Source organism: Mus musculus, chromosome 11 (assembly GCF_000001635.26).
Source record: "Mus musculus strain C57BL/6J chromosome 11, GRCm38.p6 C57BL/6J".
Lineage (NCBI taxonomy): Eukaryota > Metazoa > Chordata > Mammalia > Rodentia > Muridae > Mus > Mus musculus.
In genome coordinates this window covers 29437004-29455198 of record NC_000077.6, presented here as the reverse complement: position 1 = coordinate 29455198, position 18195 = coordinate 29437004, and the positions used below count along the sequence as shown (strand labels likewise).

Sequence of the window (18195 nt, the reverse complement as noted above, 5' to 3'; positions counted from 1 at the left end):
CTACTCCCTACCCCAGAACTAAATATATTATACATTTAAAATATGTAAGCCTTAGAATGAGTAATACCACTATAACTTCACAGGGAATTGATGAAATACATTTAAGCGGGTCACAGGGTTCAGAGAGACAAAATTGTTCATACAATTAACACTTACTTCGACTAAAAGAGAACTAAAATTTTACCTCTAGAGAGGAATAACTTGAAAGTGACTTGTTCTAAGTTTTTATAATACAAAACTAAGACCCAACTCACATAAAGCAAGACTCTTGTCAATTTAATTTATAATTATTTTGAAACAGAGTCTTCTTAAATAGCCAATAAGCCCAGGCAGTGTACAAACTTGTGATGCTTCTTGTGTTTACCTTTCAGAGTCTGGGATTTTATAAGCACACATGATCTGCTACAATCACTCAGACTCTTTTTTTCCCTCCCTCTCTCCCTCCCTCACGCCCTTAAGTCAGGGTCTCACTATGTAGCCTGGCTGGCCTAGAATTCACTATGTAGACCAGGATGGCCTTAAACTCACGAAGATTCACCTGCTTCTGTTTCTAGAGCGCTAGGTTGAAAGGCATCACTGTGCCTTTTCAAGCCTTTCTATGTGGGGGCTAAAATCCAGAGCATTGTGCATGTATGGCAAGATATCCAACACTGAGCTTCCTCCTCAGTCCTTATGTAACTTATGTCCTTATGTATGTAAAATGCCAAATAAACCATTTGAGGAGATGCTTTTATATAATTCTGAAGCATGTATTCACAATTGTTATTTTGCTAAATAATATGTCTACTGTTTATAAAGTCTAGAGAAAATACATTGTTCTAATGGGTTTTGAGATAGGATTTCACTATGTATTCAAACAGTGATCTGAATCTCCTGAGCTGGGGCTACAGGTTTATACAATGATATCCATGACAGGTATAATATGAATATTATACATTGTTGTATGTGTGTGTACATGTGTATATTTAATCTTAGAATTTTCAAGTTTCAGTAGAACAATAAATGAATGAGTTATTAGTAAAATGAATAAATGAATAAATATTCTATTTTCTCACGTTGAAATTACACTTATTTATTTGCTTATTTATTAGTGTATGTGTATGGGCACATTCTACAGCACTCAAATGTAGCTCAGAGTACAATTTGCAGTGGTTGGTTCTAGCTTTCCATCATGTGGATCCTTGGACTTAAAACTCTAGTCATGAGCCTTGACAGCAGGTGTCTTTAACCCACTGAGCCATATAACTTACCCTTTCCTGTTTTTATTTCTTGATTCCACATACTCTCTTTTTCATTCTCGTAGAGAAACTTAACAAAACCTCATGTTTGCTGAAAATAAGGAAGTTAACAGAAACGAGGAATAGATGCAAGGGCTGTCAAACTCAGACAAAAAAGTGTTTTTTTCTAATTCATTTGTATATACAAAGCCTTCATTGATCACAAAATCCTAATACCAAGAAAACAATAATCAGAAAAATATTTTCCAGCCAGGAAGTGGTGGTGCATGCCTTTAATACCAGCATTTGGGAGGCAGAGGCAGGCAGATTTCTGAGTTCAAGGCCAGCCTGGTCTACAGAGTGAGTTCCAGGACAGCTACGGCTACACAGAGAAACCCTATCTTGAAACAAACAAACAAAAACTTTCCATTATTTCTGGGAACAAACTTGAAATTAACAGAGATAAGTATTTTATTTTGAGTGTTAGAGGTGATCTTCAAAAGTCTTCCATGGCTACGATGCTAAATTGTAGGGGTGGGGTGGGTGGAGGGGTAAAAGACTCATTAAACTTCATAATGTGTGAAGATATTTAAAATAAACATCTCAAAAAACTTAATGTTACCTCTAAATTAAATTCCCATTGTTTATAAAATGCATTTTTAAAATCTTAACACTTTTAAAGTATGAATAATTATGTAACATACCTCAACTCTTGCCTTATAAAATTCAATATCATGTAGTCTCTCTTTATATCTACTGAGTTCACTTTCAAGCTTATCAACTCTGACTGCTTTCTCTCGGAGGGCATCCAATTCATCTCGGTACATTCTAGCAGATCGAGCATCCGAAAGCAAATTCATGTTCTAAATATAAATATAAACATAAATATAAATAATGCCTTGAATATAAACTTTCCCTTTAAAGCCATTCTTTGTCCAAACAACTTAATTAATTTAATAAAATGTAATAAATTATATTAAAAGAAAATTTTAAAAGAAAATTGTATTGTATATAAAGAATAACTGGCCAGGCATGGTGGCGCACGCCTTTAATCCCAGCACTCGGGAGGCAGAGGCAGGCAGATTTCTGAGTTCGAGGCCAGCCTGGTCTACAGAGTGAGTTCCAGGACAGTCAGGGCTACACAGAGAAATCCTGTCTCAAAAAAAAAAAAAAAAGAATAATTGTTTCTCGAAAACTGAAGACAAGCTAAGCCTTTTTCTTGAATCAAGTACAAATGGGTTTTTTAAATGTTTATATACAAATTTTTACAAAATGTTCTCTATTAGCAATTTTTTAAATGTATTGAAAATTAAGTTAACTTCTACTTTATACAACATTTACAATTAAATTTAAAGTTAAAAGTTAACTTTAGGGATGGCTAAGAATTGTTAAGAGCACTGCCTGCTCTTCCAGAGGACCTGGTTCAATTCCTACCACCAACACGGGAGGTAAAAACCATCTGAAACTCCAAGTTTCAGAGAATCTGTCATTTTCTTCTGGCCTCTGGAAGCACTGCACTCAAGTGCTTATAGTCATACATGCAGGCAAAATATTCAGACACACAAAATTAATAAATATATTTAAAGGTTTAGCTTTAAAATACAAGATAATAAGTATATAGAAGAGCTAAGTGATATAAAATTAATCACTATTTTTAGAGAAATGATTTTATCCAAATATGTGACCTACTACACACACATACTCTCCCCTCTCTCTCTCTCTCTCCCCCTCTCCCTCTCCCTCTCCCTCTCCCTCTCCCTCTCCCTCTCTCTCTCTCTCTCTCTCTCTCTCTCCCCCTCTCTCTCTCACAGACACACACACACACACACACTTTTGTTATCAAGAAGTATTACTTTCTGGCTCATTCATCTAAGGTGATCTCAGTTTATGATCTTACATATAGCTCTTGACATCAAAATGGCAGGCTAAGTGAGTTAGGGGAAAGACATAACTGTCCAGCCTTACTCCAATCCTTGGCTTTTATGACCCAGATATCCAAGTGAAGAACAACAAAACAGTGATTAAAAGAAGTCTAATCACTTCTTTAAAAAAAAAAAAACCCAAAACTGCTCTTACTAGCTTTTAAGGTTTAACATGTTAATTATACAAAATAATCGAGTTTACTATGATATTTTAGTTTTTTTTTTATTTGTTTGTATTTTTGTGATAAGATTTCTCTGTGTATCCCCTGTCCATCCTGGAACTCACAGTAGACCAGGCTGGCCTAAAAATCACAGAGATCCATCTACCTCTGCCTCCCAAGTGCTGGGATAAAAGGCTTGCACCCCTCCTGCCCAGTATGCTGTGACATTTTTAATACATGTTTATAATTTGACCATATTCCAGTCTCTTTTACTCTTATAACCACTACTCTATTCTCTTCTCTATTGATCAAAAAGATTCTTATTCCCACTTGATTCAGGATGATGTAAAAAAAGGAGACTAATACATGAAAACATTATATATATATATATATATATATATATATATATATATATATATATATATATGTATGTATATAACCTAATATAATCACAATGGGAGAGCCAAAACCAATAAACAGATCAATTCATAGTTTACAGAGGTGCTTAAGTAATTCAATGATAGGAGAGAAATATATAAAAAAAGAGGAACTACCCCAGTACAAAAAGACTACTTTGAATCTTGGAGATTTTTGAAAAGTAAGGACAAAAGTCTAAAGACCTTGATTTCTTGCTTTGGCTTTGCATTTTGATAAAAGTATTAAAAAGTTACCTGATTTTCTGCAAATATATGAGGTAACTGGGCTTAAAGTATTGATGTCACAGTTATAAATTACAAGGAGGAAACTCAATTTCCAACTACTTCATGCTCCAGTATGAACAATCCAGGTACAAACCTCTTGTTGCAGCCTCTTCAATTCCACTTCTATTTGCTCAAGTTCTTGTTTACAGTCCAGTAACTGCTCAGTCTTTTCTTCCCTTAAATGCCAAAAGATATTAAAGAATAAATGTACTAGTTACTGAATCCATGATCATTACAACATTAATACACACAGGTGACTGTTTCTTAACTGAAGTGCTGTAGATGGTTCAGCAGCTAAGAGCAGTTGCTGTGCTTAGCAATGTATCTAAATTTTTAATAATTTTTTTCTCTTTGAACTGCTTTACCTCTTATGTATCTCCATCAGAGCCAACCTTCTCAAAGTAAGCCAGCACTTGCTATTTTCTGCCTTCTGTTGTCCAATAATAGAATGCATGTGTAGAGTAGCCTACTTTTATATATGATCATATGCTTCCCTGTATCCAAAACCCATAAAAATCTTAATGGTAGAGGTATTCCCTTTGATAAAAGAAATATAATTTATAATGCTTTATTTAGTGGAGTCATTATTAAAAAGCATGTATTAAATGCCTGGAAATTATTTCTAAAAGGAAAATACAATCCTTAAGATCCTTGCTATCTACTGCCAAACTGCCCTGCTAGAAGATTATTAACATTAAGCAGAGAATGAAGGTGCCTATATATGGCCAGCAAGATGACACAACCGGTAACAAAAAGTGCTTGCTCTCATGTGTAACAACCACACGGTAAAAGGAGAGAATCGGTTCCTCCCACTTGTCCTCTTATTTCCACATGGACACTATGGCACATGTGTGCACCAGCATACACTGCACAAACACACTCATAATAAAATTTCTTTTAAAGGTGGCTATATACAAAACTAAGAAGTTAAAATGTCATTACTTAATGTTTTTATTTTCCGAATACTAAGAAGTGCTACTTAAATATCTTATTTGTAAATTACTAGCCCTTATAATTTCTGTCCTGTTTATCAATTTGTTCAAGGAGGGTGGCTGAGTGTCACAATGTACAGATGAAGTCAGAGGACAACTTGAATGAAAAGGTTCCCTCTTCCCACTATGTGGGTTCTGACCAGACTCAGCTTGTCAGGCTTAACCGCAAGCTTCATCTTGTTGGCCCTTTTATTCTTTAACTTTCTGCAAGTTTGTCTTTTTATAGATTACAAGTTACTGTTTTTGTCATTAATAAGATATCAGTTACATGCTATATCACAGAGGAACCTAAAAGACAATATGCTAAACAAGAAGGCTATATATTGTATGTTTTATTTATATGAGTGTCAAAAAGAGGCAAACCCATGAAAATATAAGAGATTATATTGCTAAGATCTGAGGGCCATTATTGTATAATTATTGTGGTTTTGCACATAATTACTACACAACTTAAGAACCTATTCAAGTGTACACTTTATAAAAGGATGAATTGTCAGATACTGAATTACATCTTAGTAAAAATGTATTTTCTTTTTTAACAAAATAATTAATCATATTAAGGAACTCTAAAACATGGAATCAACTGTACCAGAAGATCAACAAAGTCTTCAATAACATTAACTATGGTATAAAATGTTTAACTTATAAAGAATTATTTATTCTATCTAATCATAAATTATATTTGTACTTTATAAATTAAAATCAATTACATTATTTGGTATCACATATAAATGAGCATGTATTGGTTACTAAATATTAGTTAAAATATTAGTAAATATTAGAAAAAATGATATTCTAATTATTTTAGTTTCCATTAGGTATAAAGCAATCTAGACTTTTTTTTTAAATCAAGATTTCTGCAGCTAATCCACTGCAAGAAATATCTGTCCCCTTTATAACAAAAGAAACCCTTATGACATGCCATCTTAAGAAATATACAAAAGAATACATTTTTAAAGATTTTATGAAATGCTAGTTACTAAACATACTTGCTGCATGCATCTGGTATCTTCACTCACTTTAAAATATCCACTTACATGTTTAAAACATTACACATGAAACCAATTTTTGTCAATCTTCTCAAGGTTGTTTGAATTTTTAATATATTCCAAGGACAAGTAAATTCTATTTGAAAATTAAATTCTAACATAATGCAAAATGTTAAATGAATTCACAGCCATCACTACAATTCTAATTGCATGCTTCAGCTAAAGACTAGAGACGATTGGGCTAAATTATATGGAAAGAACTAGTGTTCACTGTTTAGGCTATCCATTAGCTGCCAGTCAAACTAATAACAGCAATCTCTTCCCTAATTTTCCTGGTGCAGCTGTTTATAGAATATCCTGGGCGTATTCACTTCAATAGATACATAATAATGCAGACATCCACAAAAGCAAGCTGTATTTTTTTTCAAAAATTTTTATAGCAGATAATGCTTTTTTACCTTGCATATCTATTTCACTTTCATAAGTTACTTTAAATAATCTTTTAAAAAATGTAATGACTATTCTGTGTATTTAAATTTAAAGTCTACATTCTGAAGCTCAAATTCCAGGAAAACAAATTTTTAAAAGGAGGAAATGCATAAATCAAAAATCTTTTGTTCTCCTTAAAGAACAAAATTCAAAATCTTCAGCAAAGATCAGTCATGCTTTTACTTGTAGTTCACCCCAGAATGAATATGTAAAATTTATACTGTATTTTCTGTAATGAGCTTTGATAACTAAGTACAATTTTTTCAGTGCTAATAAATACTGAATATTTTCTAAGTAGTTAACTGGAATTTCAATGACTTAATGTAGGCAATATGTATAAAATTATTTTTGTAATATCATATGCCAACAATTCAGTCTTTGAAACAACAATGTCATTATTACTATTGAGACATGGTTTCACATAGCCTAGGCTAAGCTTACACTTACTTTGTACCTGAGTATGCCCATACCTTGCTGGGATTCTCCTGCTTACCCTTCTTGAGTGGGCTTACGGGCAAATTTTTCTCATTTTGAGAAACACTAATAAAAAGTGTGACTTAGGTTAACAATTGAGGACAACTGGTCTATTGTCATACTTAAAATACTACTAAGGTCATCCTTATGGCCACATCAATGAACACTGAAAATCAGAGACTTACAATTCCTGCCTAAGTCTTCGGATCTTGGCTTTAGCATCAGCCAATTCCACTGAGAGATGCTGTCGACTTTCTGTTCGCTTCATGCCTGGAGAACCACAGGGTGACTGTGCAGATGAAGAGGCATGGGGTAGGAAATGAACACCATCTCGCTCTTCTGAGAGTTCTACAATAGTCTAAAAATTAAAGGGGTAAACACGGAATCAGTTTTAGTGTTCTACACATCAGTAACCTATACACAAAACTAATCACCAGGTATTTTACAAAATAAAACTCACTGATCAAAAGCATCTCAACTTTGCCAAGAATGGGAGTGCAAGCTCTTAAACCTGGCCCTTGGGAGGCAGAGACAGACACAGGTGGATCAATGTGAGTTTGAGACCAATAGCAAAAACATTTTAACTTTGTCGTATTTCCTGCCATTTTAAGTTTTATCCAACAGTTCAAACATGAGCTACTTAGCAATAACATTAAAATACATCATTGCATTCTTTTCTTTCCCTAGATTTTTTTTTATAAATCACTTATGACAAAATAATTAGATAACAACTGTTGTAAAGCCATTAAAGACACAGGAAAAAAACCCAAAGGGTAATTTGTCTAGCTATCCAATTATGATAGCCAGTAGCACAAGTGGGTATTTAATAAAAATTTAAACAGCTCAAAATTCAGCTCCTTAGTCACATCTTTTGAATACAAAATTCATCTGTCTACTAGTTGTTGTAATACTGGACATTCTAGAATATGATCTTGCCACCACTGCAGAATTGGACACTACTGTTATAGAAATTTACAATCCTAGCAGAAGTAATCCCTAGAGAAGAGAAGACCTTACAGGTTGTTGTCGTTTTTCTGGAGGTCAGATGACTGAGGCACAAAGATTATATATGCTTGCACAAGTAGCTAATAGCATTTTGATGCTACACTAGCTGTTCCTTTTGTGGTTTATAATACTGTACTACTTCTTACCTCAAAGTTTCCCCAATTCCTTTCTCCAAAGAGTTCCAGTGGGGCACAACCCTTTTGTCTTCCTAAACCTCTCCTTTATAGATGTATATAGCTAATTTATATTTTATACAACCATGTTGCTCCATTCTTCTAATTTTCCTTTTCTTTACTGGTAAATTATTTTACTCTAGACCATTTTTTGTTAGTTTGTTTGACTTTAAACTTCTCAGGCAAATGAACCCATCTTGTAAGGCAATTTTATGTGCCCCAGACATACATATGGGGTGGCGTTACTATTTTGGGACCATGAAATTGCCATCCTTATATTCAACATCACTTGTTCTTTAATTTTTTTTAGATATTTGTTCATTTTATTTTATATGTGAGTGTTTTGCCAGAATGTATGTGTACCATCTGCATGCCAAGTGCCCATGGAAACCAGAACATGGCATTGGATTCCCTGGGAATGAAAGTTATGGATAGATGTGAACCACCATATGGGTGCTGAGATTCAAACCTGGGTCTTCCACATGAACAACAAGTGCTCTTAAATGCTGAGCCATCTCTCTAGCTTCAATTTTGTTGTTGTTGTTGTTAAAACCACATGTCAGGATTCATTTCTCTGTCCTTGGGAAATATTTCAGCATTTATGACTTCTGGCTTGCAACTACTGCTTTCACAAACTTCAGAGAGTACTGTCCCAGTTCTTTGTCTCTCTACAAATCCACATCTGCTATTTATTCAATAAATAAATTTAAGTTTCTCTAGTACAGAAACCAACCCCTTTGCAGTATGTTTCCTTTACTATCATTGCTCCTATGTGACCATGCCTACCCTTGAATGAAGTTTTTTATCATTCAATTGTCTCCTTTGGTCAATGTAAGAGTTTATTTTTAACTACTCTATAGTTCCTACTCAGTCTAGAACTATAGCTAGTCTTTTTTTTCTCATCTTCTCTTTTTTAATCTCTCTCTCTCCCTCTTCTCTTCTCTTCTTCTCTTCTCTCCTATTCCCTCCCCTCCCTCCTTCTTCTTCTTCCTCTTCCTCTTCCTCTCTCTCTCTCTCTCTAGACTTGAATTCACAGAGATTCCTCTGCCTCTGTCTCCCAAGTGTGGGGATTAAAGGCATGCACCGTCACCATCTGGCACAATTTTCTTAAGTATCCTTTCTCACTTTTAATTTTAAAATATCATTTTTATTGTCTGACAATGACTTACACTTTTTTTTCCGTAATGTTCTCCAACAAGGTCTCATTCAGCACTCTATTTTTCAATAAAGTTCTATCTAATTTAGACATAAGAAACTGAGTCACCAATGATACAATATGTACAATAGTACAATCACAATTAGATTCAAATTGACATAAGTATTTTAAATGTGACTTTTGTATAAATGTTAAAATAAATTTTTACAAAATAAAATTCAAGTCTGACTATAGCCATATATTTCATTCTGGTTTTCTTCTTTGTTTGTATGCAGGCAGGGGTTTTATATAACCCAGGCTGGTTTCAAACTTGGTATATACCCAAGGCTGGCTCTGAATTCTAAACGTCCTACCCCTACCTCCACTGTTCCAAGATTACAGGTGTGCAGCACCATGTGTAACTTCTTGATTCCACTTCTAAAGTGACAGAACTTGAAGATAAAAACAAAGTAGTGCTTGGTATGAGATTGAACCACCTGCTTTCAAGGAAGATCTCACGACTTTGTAGTGATCCTTTTACTTACATTGATTTCTGGGCAAACTGCCCCATAGAGACTTTGTAAATGATCTCTTTGCTTCAAACTGAAAACTGGTATAATTTCTTCTTGACAAACGACCTCTTCTCTAACTAATCACCTATAATTAGTCCCTCATTATTATACATTTTCCATTCAAAACATACTCCTCATTACAGGATTTTTAATATCTTTCCTATATTTTTCCTTCCTGTTTTTTTTTTTTTTTTTTTTTTTCAGATTCATGTTGTGCTTTTATTTTTTTTTTTTTTTTCATTTTTTTTTATTAGGTATTTAGCTCATTTACATTTCCAATGCTATGCCAAAAGTCCCCCTTACCCACCCACCCCCACTCCCCTACCCACCCACTCCCCCCCTTTGGCCCTGGCGTTCCCCTGTACCGGGGCACACAAAGTCTGCGTGTCCAATGGGCCTCTCTTTCCAGTGATGGCCGACTAGGCCATCTTTTGATACATATGCAGCTAGAGTCAAGAGCTCAGGGGTACTGGTTAGTTCATAATGTTGTTCCACCTATAGGGTTGAAGATCCCTTTAGCTCCTTGGGTACTTTCTCTAGCTCCTCCATTGGGAGCCCTGTGATCCATCCATTAGCTGACTGTGAGCATCCACTTCTGTGTTTGCTAGGCCCCGGCATAGTCTCACAAGAGACAGCTACATCTGGGTCCTTTCGATAAAATCTTGCTAGTATATGCAATGGTGTCAGCGTTTGGATGCTGATTATGGGGTGGATCCCTGGATATGGCAGTCTCTACATGGTCCATCCTTTCATCTCAGCTCCAAACTTTGTTTCTGTAACTCCTTCCATGGGTGTTTTGTTCCCACTTCTAAGGAGGGGCATAGTGTCCACACTTCAGTCTTCATTTTTCTTGAGTTTCATGTGTTTAGGAAATTGTATCTTATATCGTGGGTATCCTAGGTTTTGGGCTAGTATCCACTTATCAGTGAGTACATATTGTGTGAGTTCCTTTGTGATTGTGTTACCTCACTCAGGATGATGCTCTCCAGGTCCATCCATTTGGCTAGGAATTTCATAAATTCATTCTTTTTAATAGCTGAGTAGTACTCCATTGTGTAGATGTACCACATTTTCTGTATCCATTCCTCTGTTGAGGGGCATCTGGGTTCTTTCCAGTTTCTGGCTATTATAAATAAGGCTGCTATGAACATAGTGGAGCATGTGTCCTTCTTACCAGTTGGGGCTTCTTCTGGATATATGCCCAGGAGAGGTATTGCTGGATCCTCCGGTAGTACTATGTCCAATTTTCTGAGGAACCGCCAGACTGATTTCCAGAGTGGTTGTACAAGCCTGCAATCCCACCAACAATGGAGGAGTGTTCCTCTTTCTCCACATCCTCGCCAGCATCTGCTGTCACCTGAATTTTTGATCTTAGCCATTCTCACTGGTGTGAGGTGGAATCTCAGGGTTGTTTTGATTTGCATTTCCCTGATGATTAAGGATGTTGAACATTTTTTCAGGTGCTTCTCTGCCATTCGGTATTCCTCAGGTGAGAATTCTTTGTTCAGTTCTGAGCCCCATTTTTTAAGGGGGTTATTTGATTTTCTGAGGTCCACCTTCTTGAGTTCTTTATATATGTTGGATATTAGTCCCCTATCTGATTTAGGATAGGTAAAGATCCTTTCCCAGTCTGTTGGTGGTCTTTTTGTCTTATAGACAGTGTCTTTTGCCTTGCAGAAACTTTGGAGTTTCATTAGGTCCCATTTGTCAATTCTCGATCTTACAGCACAAGCCATTGCTGTTCTGTTCAGGAATTTTTCCCCTGTGCCCATATCTTCAAGGCTTTTCCCCACTTTCTCCTCTATAAGTTTCAGTGTCTCTGGTTTTATGTGAAGTTCCTTGATCCACTTAGATTTGACCTTAGTACAAGGAGATAAGTATGGATCGATTCGCATTCTTCTACATGATAACAACCAGTTGTGCCAGCACCAATTGTTGAAAATGCTGTCTTTCTTCCACTGGATGGTTTTGGCTCCCTTGTCAAAGATCAAGTGACCATAGGTGTGTGGGTTCATTTCTGGGTCTTCAATTCTATTCCATTGGTCCACTTGTCTGTCTCTATACCAGTACCATGCAGTTTTTATCACAATTGCTCTGTAGTAAAGCTTTAGGTCAGGCATGGTGATTCCACCAGAGGTTCTTTTATCCTTGAGAAGAGTTTTTGCTATCCTCGGTTTTTTGTTATTCCAGATGAATTTGCAAATTGCTCCTTCTAATTCGTTGAAGAATTGAGTTGGAATTTTAATGGGGATTGCATTGAATCTGTAGATTGCTTTTGGCAAGATAGCCATTTTTACAATGTTGGTCCTGCCAATCCATGAGCATGGGAGATCTTTCCATCTTCTGAGATCTTCTTTAATTTCTTTCTTCAGGGACTTGAAGTTTTTATCATACAGATCTTTCACTTCCTTCGTTAGAGTCACGCCGAGATATTTTATATTATTTGTGGCTATTGAGAAGGGTGTTGTTTCCCTAATTTCTTTCTCAGCCTGTTTATTCTTTGTGTAGAGAAAGGCCATTGACTTGTTTGAGTTAATTTTATATCCAGCTACTTCACCGAAGCTGTTTATCAGGTTTAGGAGTTCTCTGTTGGAATTTTTAGGGTCACTTATATATACTATCATATCATCTGCAAAAAGTGATATTTTGACTTCCTCTTTTCCAATTTGTATCCCCTTGATCTCCTTTTGTTGTCGAATTGCTCTGGCTAATACTTCAAGTACTATGTTGAAAAGGTAGGGAGAAAGTGGGCAGCCTTGTCTAGTCCCTGATTTTAGTGGGATTGCTTCCAGCTTCTCTCCATTTACTTTGATGTTGGCTACTGGTTTGCTGTAGATTGCTTTTATCATGTTTAGGTATTGGCCTTGAATTCCTGATCTTTCCAGAACTTTTATCATAAATGGGTGTTGGATCTTGTCAAATGCTTTTTCTGCATCTAACGAGATGATCATGTGGTTTTTGTCTTTGAGTTTGTTTATATAATGGATTACATTGATGGATTTTCGTATATTAAACCATCCCTGCATCCCTGGAATAAAACCTACTTGGTCAGGATGGATGATTGCTTTAATGTGTTCTTGGATTCGGTTAGCGAGAATTTTATTAAGGATTTTTGCATCGATGTTCATAAGAGAAATTGGTCTGAAGTTCTCTATCTTTGTTGGATCTTTCTGTGGTTTAGGTATCAGAGTAATAGTGGCTTCATAAAATGAGTTGGGTAGAATACCTTCTACTTCTATCTTGTGAAAAAGTTTGTGCAGAACTGGAGTTAGATCTTCTTTGAAGGTCTGATAGAACTCTGCACTAAACCCGTCTGGTCCTGGGCTTTTTTTGGCTGGGAGACTATTAATAACTGCTTCTATTTCTTTAGGGGATATGGGACTGTTTAGAAGGTCAACTTGATCCTGATTCAACTTTGGTACCTGGTATCTGTCCAGAAATTTGTCCATTTCGTCCAGGTTTTCCAGTTTTGTTGAGTATAGCCTTTTGTAGAAGGATCTGATGGTGTTTTGGATTTCTTCAGGATCTGTTGTTATGTCTCCCTTTTCATTTCTGATTTTGTTAATTAGGATTTTGTCCCTGTGCCCTTTAGTGAGTCTAGCTAAGGGTTTATCTATCTTGTTGATTTTCTCAAAGAACCAACTCCTCGTTTGGTTAATTCTTTGAATAGTTCTTCTTGTTTCCACTTGGTTAATTTCACCCCTGAGTTTGATTATTTCCTGCCGTCTACTCCTCTTGGGTGAATTTGCTTCCTTTTTTTCTAGAGCTTTTAGATGTGTTGTCAAGCTGCTAGTATGTGCTCTCTCCCGTTTTTTCTTGAAGGCACTCATAGCTATGAGTTTCCCTCTTAGAAATGCTTTCATTGTGTCCCAAAGGTTTGGGTACGTTGTGGCTTCATTTTCATTAAACTCTAAAAAGTCTTTAATTTCTTTCTTTATTCCTTCCTTGACCAAGGTATCATTGAGAAGAGTGTTGTTCAGTTTCCATGTGAATGTTGGCTTTCTGTTATTTATTTTGTTATTGAAGATCAGCCTTAGTGCATGGTGATCTGATAGGATACATGGGACAATTTCAATATTTTTGAATCTGTTGAGGCCTGATTTGTGACCTATTATGTGGTCAATTTTGGAGAAGGTACCATGAGGTGCTGAAAAGAAGGTATATCCTTTTGTTTTAGGGTAAAATGTTCTGTAGATATCTGTCAGATCCATTTGTTTCATCACTTCTGTTAGTTTCAGTGTGTCCCTGTTTAGTTTCTGTTTCCATGATCTGTCCATTGGTGAAAGTGGTGTGTTGAAGTCTCCCACTATTATTGTGTGAGGCGCAATGTGTGCTTTGAGCTTTACTAAAGTTTCTTTAGTGAATGTGGCTGCTCTTGTATTTGGAGCATAGATATTCAGAATTGAGAGTTCCTCTTGGAGGATTTTACCTTTGATGAGAATGAAGTGTCCCTCCTTGTCTTTTTTGATGACTTTGGGTTGGAAGTCAATCTTATCAGATATTAGGATGGCTACTCCTGCTTGTTTCTTCATACCATTTGCTTGGAAAATTGTTTTCCAGCCTTTCATTCTGAGGTAGTGTCTATCTTTTTCTCTGAGATGAGTTTCCTGTAAGCAGCAAAATGTTGGGTCTTGTTTGTGTAGCCAGTTTGTTAGTCTATGTCTTTTTATTGGCGAGTTGAGACCATTGATGTTAAGAGATATTAAGGAAAAGTAATTGTTGCTTCCTGTTATTTTAGTTGTTAAAGGTGGCATTCTGTTCTTGTGGCTGTCTTCTTTTAGGTTTGTTGAGGGATTACCTTCTTGTTTTTTCTAGGGCATTGTTCCCGTTCTTGTATTGGTTTTTTTCTGTTATTATCCTTTGAAGGGCTGGATTCGTGGAGAGATAATGCGTGAATTTGGTTTTGTCGTGGAATACTTTGGTTTCTCCCTCTATGATAATTGAGAGTTTGGCTGGGTATAGTAGCCTGGGCTGCAGTTTGTGTTCTCTTAGTGTCTGTATAACATCTGTCCAGGCTCTTCTGGCTTTCATAGTCTCTGGTGAAAAATCTGGTGTAATTCTGATAGGCTTGCCTTTATATGTTACTTGACCTTTTTCCCTTACTGCTTTTAGTATTCTATCTTTATTTAGTGCATTTGATGTTCTGATTATTATGTGTCGGGAGGAATTTCTTTTCTGGTCCAGTCTATTTGGAGTTCTGTAGGCTTCTTGTATGTTCATATGCATCTCATTCTTTAGATTTGGGAAGTTTTCTTCAATAATTTTGTTGAAGATGTTTGCTGGACCTTTGAGTTGAAAATCTTCATTCTCATCCACTCCTATTATCCGTACGTTTGGTCTTCTTATTGTGTCCTGGATTTCCTGGATATTTTGAGTTAGGATCTTTTTGCATTTTCCATTTTCTTTGATTGTTGTGCCGATGTTCTCTATGGAATCTTCTGCACCTGAGATTCTCTCTTCCATCTCTTGTATTCTGTTGCTGATGCTCAAATCTATGGTTCCAGATTTCTTTCCTAGGGTTTCTATCTCTAGTGTTGCCTCGCTTTGAGTTTTCTTTATTGTGTCTACTTCCCTTTTTAGGTCTAGTATGGTTTTGTTCATTTCCATCACCTGTTTGTATGTTTTTTCCTCTTTTTCTGTAAGGACTTCTACCTGTTTGATTGTGTTTTCCTGTTTTTCTTTAAGGACTTGTAACTCTTTAGCAGTGTTCTCCTGTATTTCTTTAAGTGATTTATTAAAGTCCTTCTTGATGTCCTCTACCATCATCATGAGATATGCTTTTAAATCTAGGTCTAGGTTCTCAGGTGTGTTGGGGTTCCCTGGACTGGGCGAAGTGGGTGTGCTGGGTTCTGGTGATGGTGAGTGGTCTTGGTTCCTGTTAGTAAGATTCCTCCGTTTACCTTTCGCCATCTGGTAATCTCTGGAGTTAGTAGTTATAGTTGACTCTGTTTATAGATTGTTCTTCTGGTGATTCTGTTACCGTCTATCAGCAGACCTGGGAGACAGATTCTCTCCTCTGAGTTTCAGTGCTCAGAGCACTCTCTGCTGGCAAGCTCTCTTACAGGGAAGGTGCGCAGATATCTTGTATTTGGACCTCCTCCTGGCCGAAGAAGAAGGCCCAAAACAGGACCTTTCTCAGACAGTGTGTTGCTTTGGCAGTTCCCAGGTGGTACAGACTCTCACCTAAGCAGACTAAATTCCTAAGTTCCTTGGAGTCCCGGGACCAAGATGGCGACCGCTGCTGCTGTGGCTTAGGTCGCCTCCCCAGCCGGGCGGGCACCTGTCCTCCGTTCCGGAAGGTGGCCGGCTGTCCCCGGCCCACACAGGGTGCTGCCTCAGCCCCTCTGTGCTTCTGCCTGTTCCAGAGGCTGTCAGGTTCTCTGGCGCACCCTCTCACCTGTTCAGACTAATTTCCTAAGTTCAGCAGGTCCCGGACCAAGATGGCGACCGCTGCTGCTGTGGCTTAGGTCGCCTCCCCAGCCGGGCGGGCACCTGTCCTCTGGTCCGGAAGGTGGCCGGCTGTCCCCGGCCCACACAGGGTGCTGCCTCAGCCCCTCTGTGCTTCCGCCTGTTCCAGAGGCTGTCAGGTTCTCTGGCGCACCCTCTCACCTGTTCAGACTAATTTCCTAAGTTCGGCGGGTCCCGGACCAAGTTTTTTCAAAGATATGTATTTCACAGCTTTTTCTATGTATATACACAAAATCCCTTCCCTTTTACTGAAGGTGACTGACTTTCCATGTTCTTGACACATGCCTATCTCCCACCCTGAAACACATCCCAATTTCCCTTTTTTGACAATGCCAAGTTCTCCATAGTGGGCAAAGGTTTCTAGAGTCAACATTTTTATTCATTTTTCCATTTTCTTAACTATCTTTAATTTTCTTAACATTTCCTGATTTTAATAACAGTATTATATTTAATTAATATATATATAATTAATATACATTTAATAGCATTATTATATTAAACAAATGATATTTAACAAATGTTTGATTACTGCACAAACATATTAGTACTTAATTATATAGTAAGCTTTATTTCTACTTGCAAATAATGAAGATTTTTCCCCTCAGTAAACCAGAAATACTCTGTTACTCCTTCTTTGTATCTTTCATCCCCTCATCTAGCATAGTATGGAACACAAGAAAAAGTATTGAAAAATATTTAAGTAATATACAAGTAATGTCGAACAAGGAAAAGTACAGCTGTCCATGATGGGCATAAGCCAATAATCAACTGATCAGGGCAGCCTGAGGCGATGCTTTATTGAGTACAGTCAAAATATAATGTAATAATATGTAAATAGGATATAATATTCTCTTTAAAGCAAGGTTTTCTTTAAAAACTGGTTTAATACTCCTAACACTTATAAATAAACTAGCTTAATAAATACAAATTTTGCTTTATTAAGGTAATTTCTTCTGGTTCCCATAGAAATTTAGGTTTTTATAACTTAGGGAAAAAAATTTAAGAATTGTTAATTAAGGGATTTTAATTTTAATCCTGTTTTAAAATCTTTAAGACTGGTTGAACACATATGAATTACATTTGCTACCTTTATGTCTTATATACTTGTACCTATATAATTATAGATGTGTCTGTATCTGAGGCTTAATAAGCTTAATAAGCTTTGTCATGACATTATAGAAATTTGTCATTAGAGGGACATAAGTGTGATATATGCAAAGATAAAAAGATTTGGCCTAGAGCCAAATCTCTGCCACAGAGCTCCAAACCCAAAGAGCTCCAGGAGAGAGCTACCCTCCCAGGAGTGCAGACAAGCCTATGAGTACAGGTAAGACCACCTCTGCTGCTCAGAACAACCTGCCTGGAAACCTCAGGACACAGGAACCAAGGAGCAGACTGGGAAAGGAGCCTTCTGGTTTCCTTTTGCACCGGAGCTAATCCTGTGCCATAGAACTATAAAATCATATACCACCAGGAGAGAGCTGGTCTACCAGGAGTGCCTACAAACCTGAAAGCAGAGGTAAGACCACTACTTCTCTTCAAATTCCTGGCCCAAGAGGAACCCTCCCAGAGTCATCAGCAGGAACCAAGGATCAGCTGGGGACCGGATCCTTCTGGTTTCTGTCTTCACCAAAGAGCTGACACTATACCACAGCTCTTTATACCTAAATTCCTCCTGGAGAGAACTGGTCTCCCAGGAATACTGACACACAGGCTTACAGGAGGGGCAAACCACAGTCAGAGACACTAAGACTAGGTAACACCAGAGATAACCAGATGGCAAAAGGCAAGAACCTAAGCAACAGAAACCAAGTCTACTTGGCATCATCAGAACCCAGTTCTCCCACCACAGTGAGCCCTGGAATAGTGTTCTCCCAACATACTGGAAAAGCAAGAT

At 37.0% G+C, this 18195-nt stretch overlaps 1 protein-coding gene across 9 annotated transcripts in view; it reads right to left on the bottom strand.

Moving 5' to 3' along the window:
* The window catches only part of Ccdc88a (coiled coil domain containing 88A), a 137404-nt gene that overhangs the window by 55610 nt on the left and 63599 nt on the right, over positions 1–18195 (bottom strand). For all 9 annotated transcript variants that reach the window (XM_006514455.4, XM_030245467.1, XM_017314219.2 and 6 more), the window contains exons 8-10: positions 7131–7303; positions 4096–4177; positions 1922–2080 (exon numbers count right to left, since the gene is read on the bottom strand). In XM_006514455.4, coding sequence (XP_006514518.1) covers positions 1922–2080; positions 4096–4177; positions 7131–7303 — 414 coding nt within the window. The remainder of the gene's footprint in view (positions 1–1921; positions 2081–4095; positions 4178–7130; positions 7304–18195) is intronic.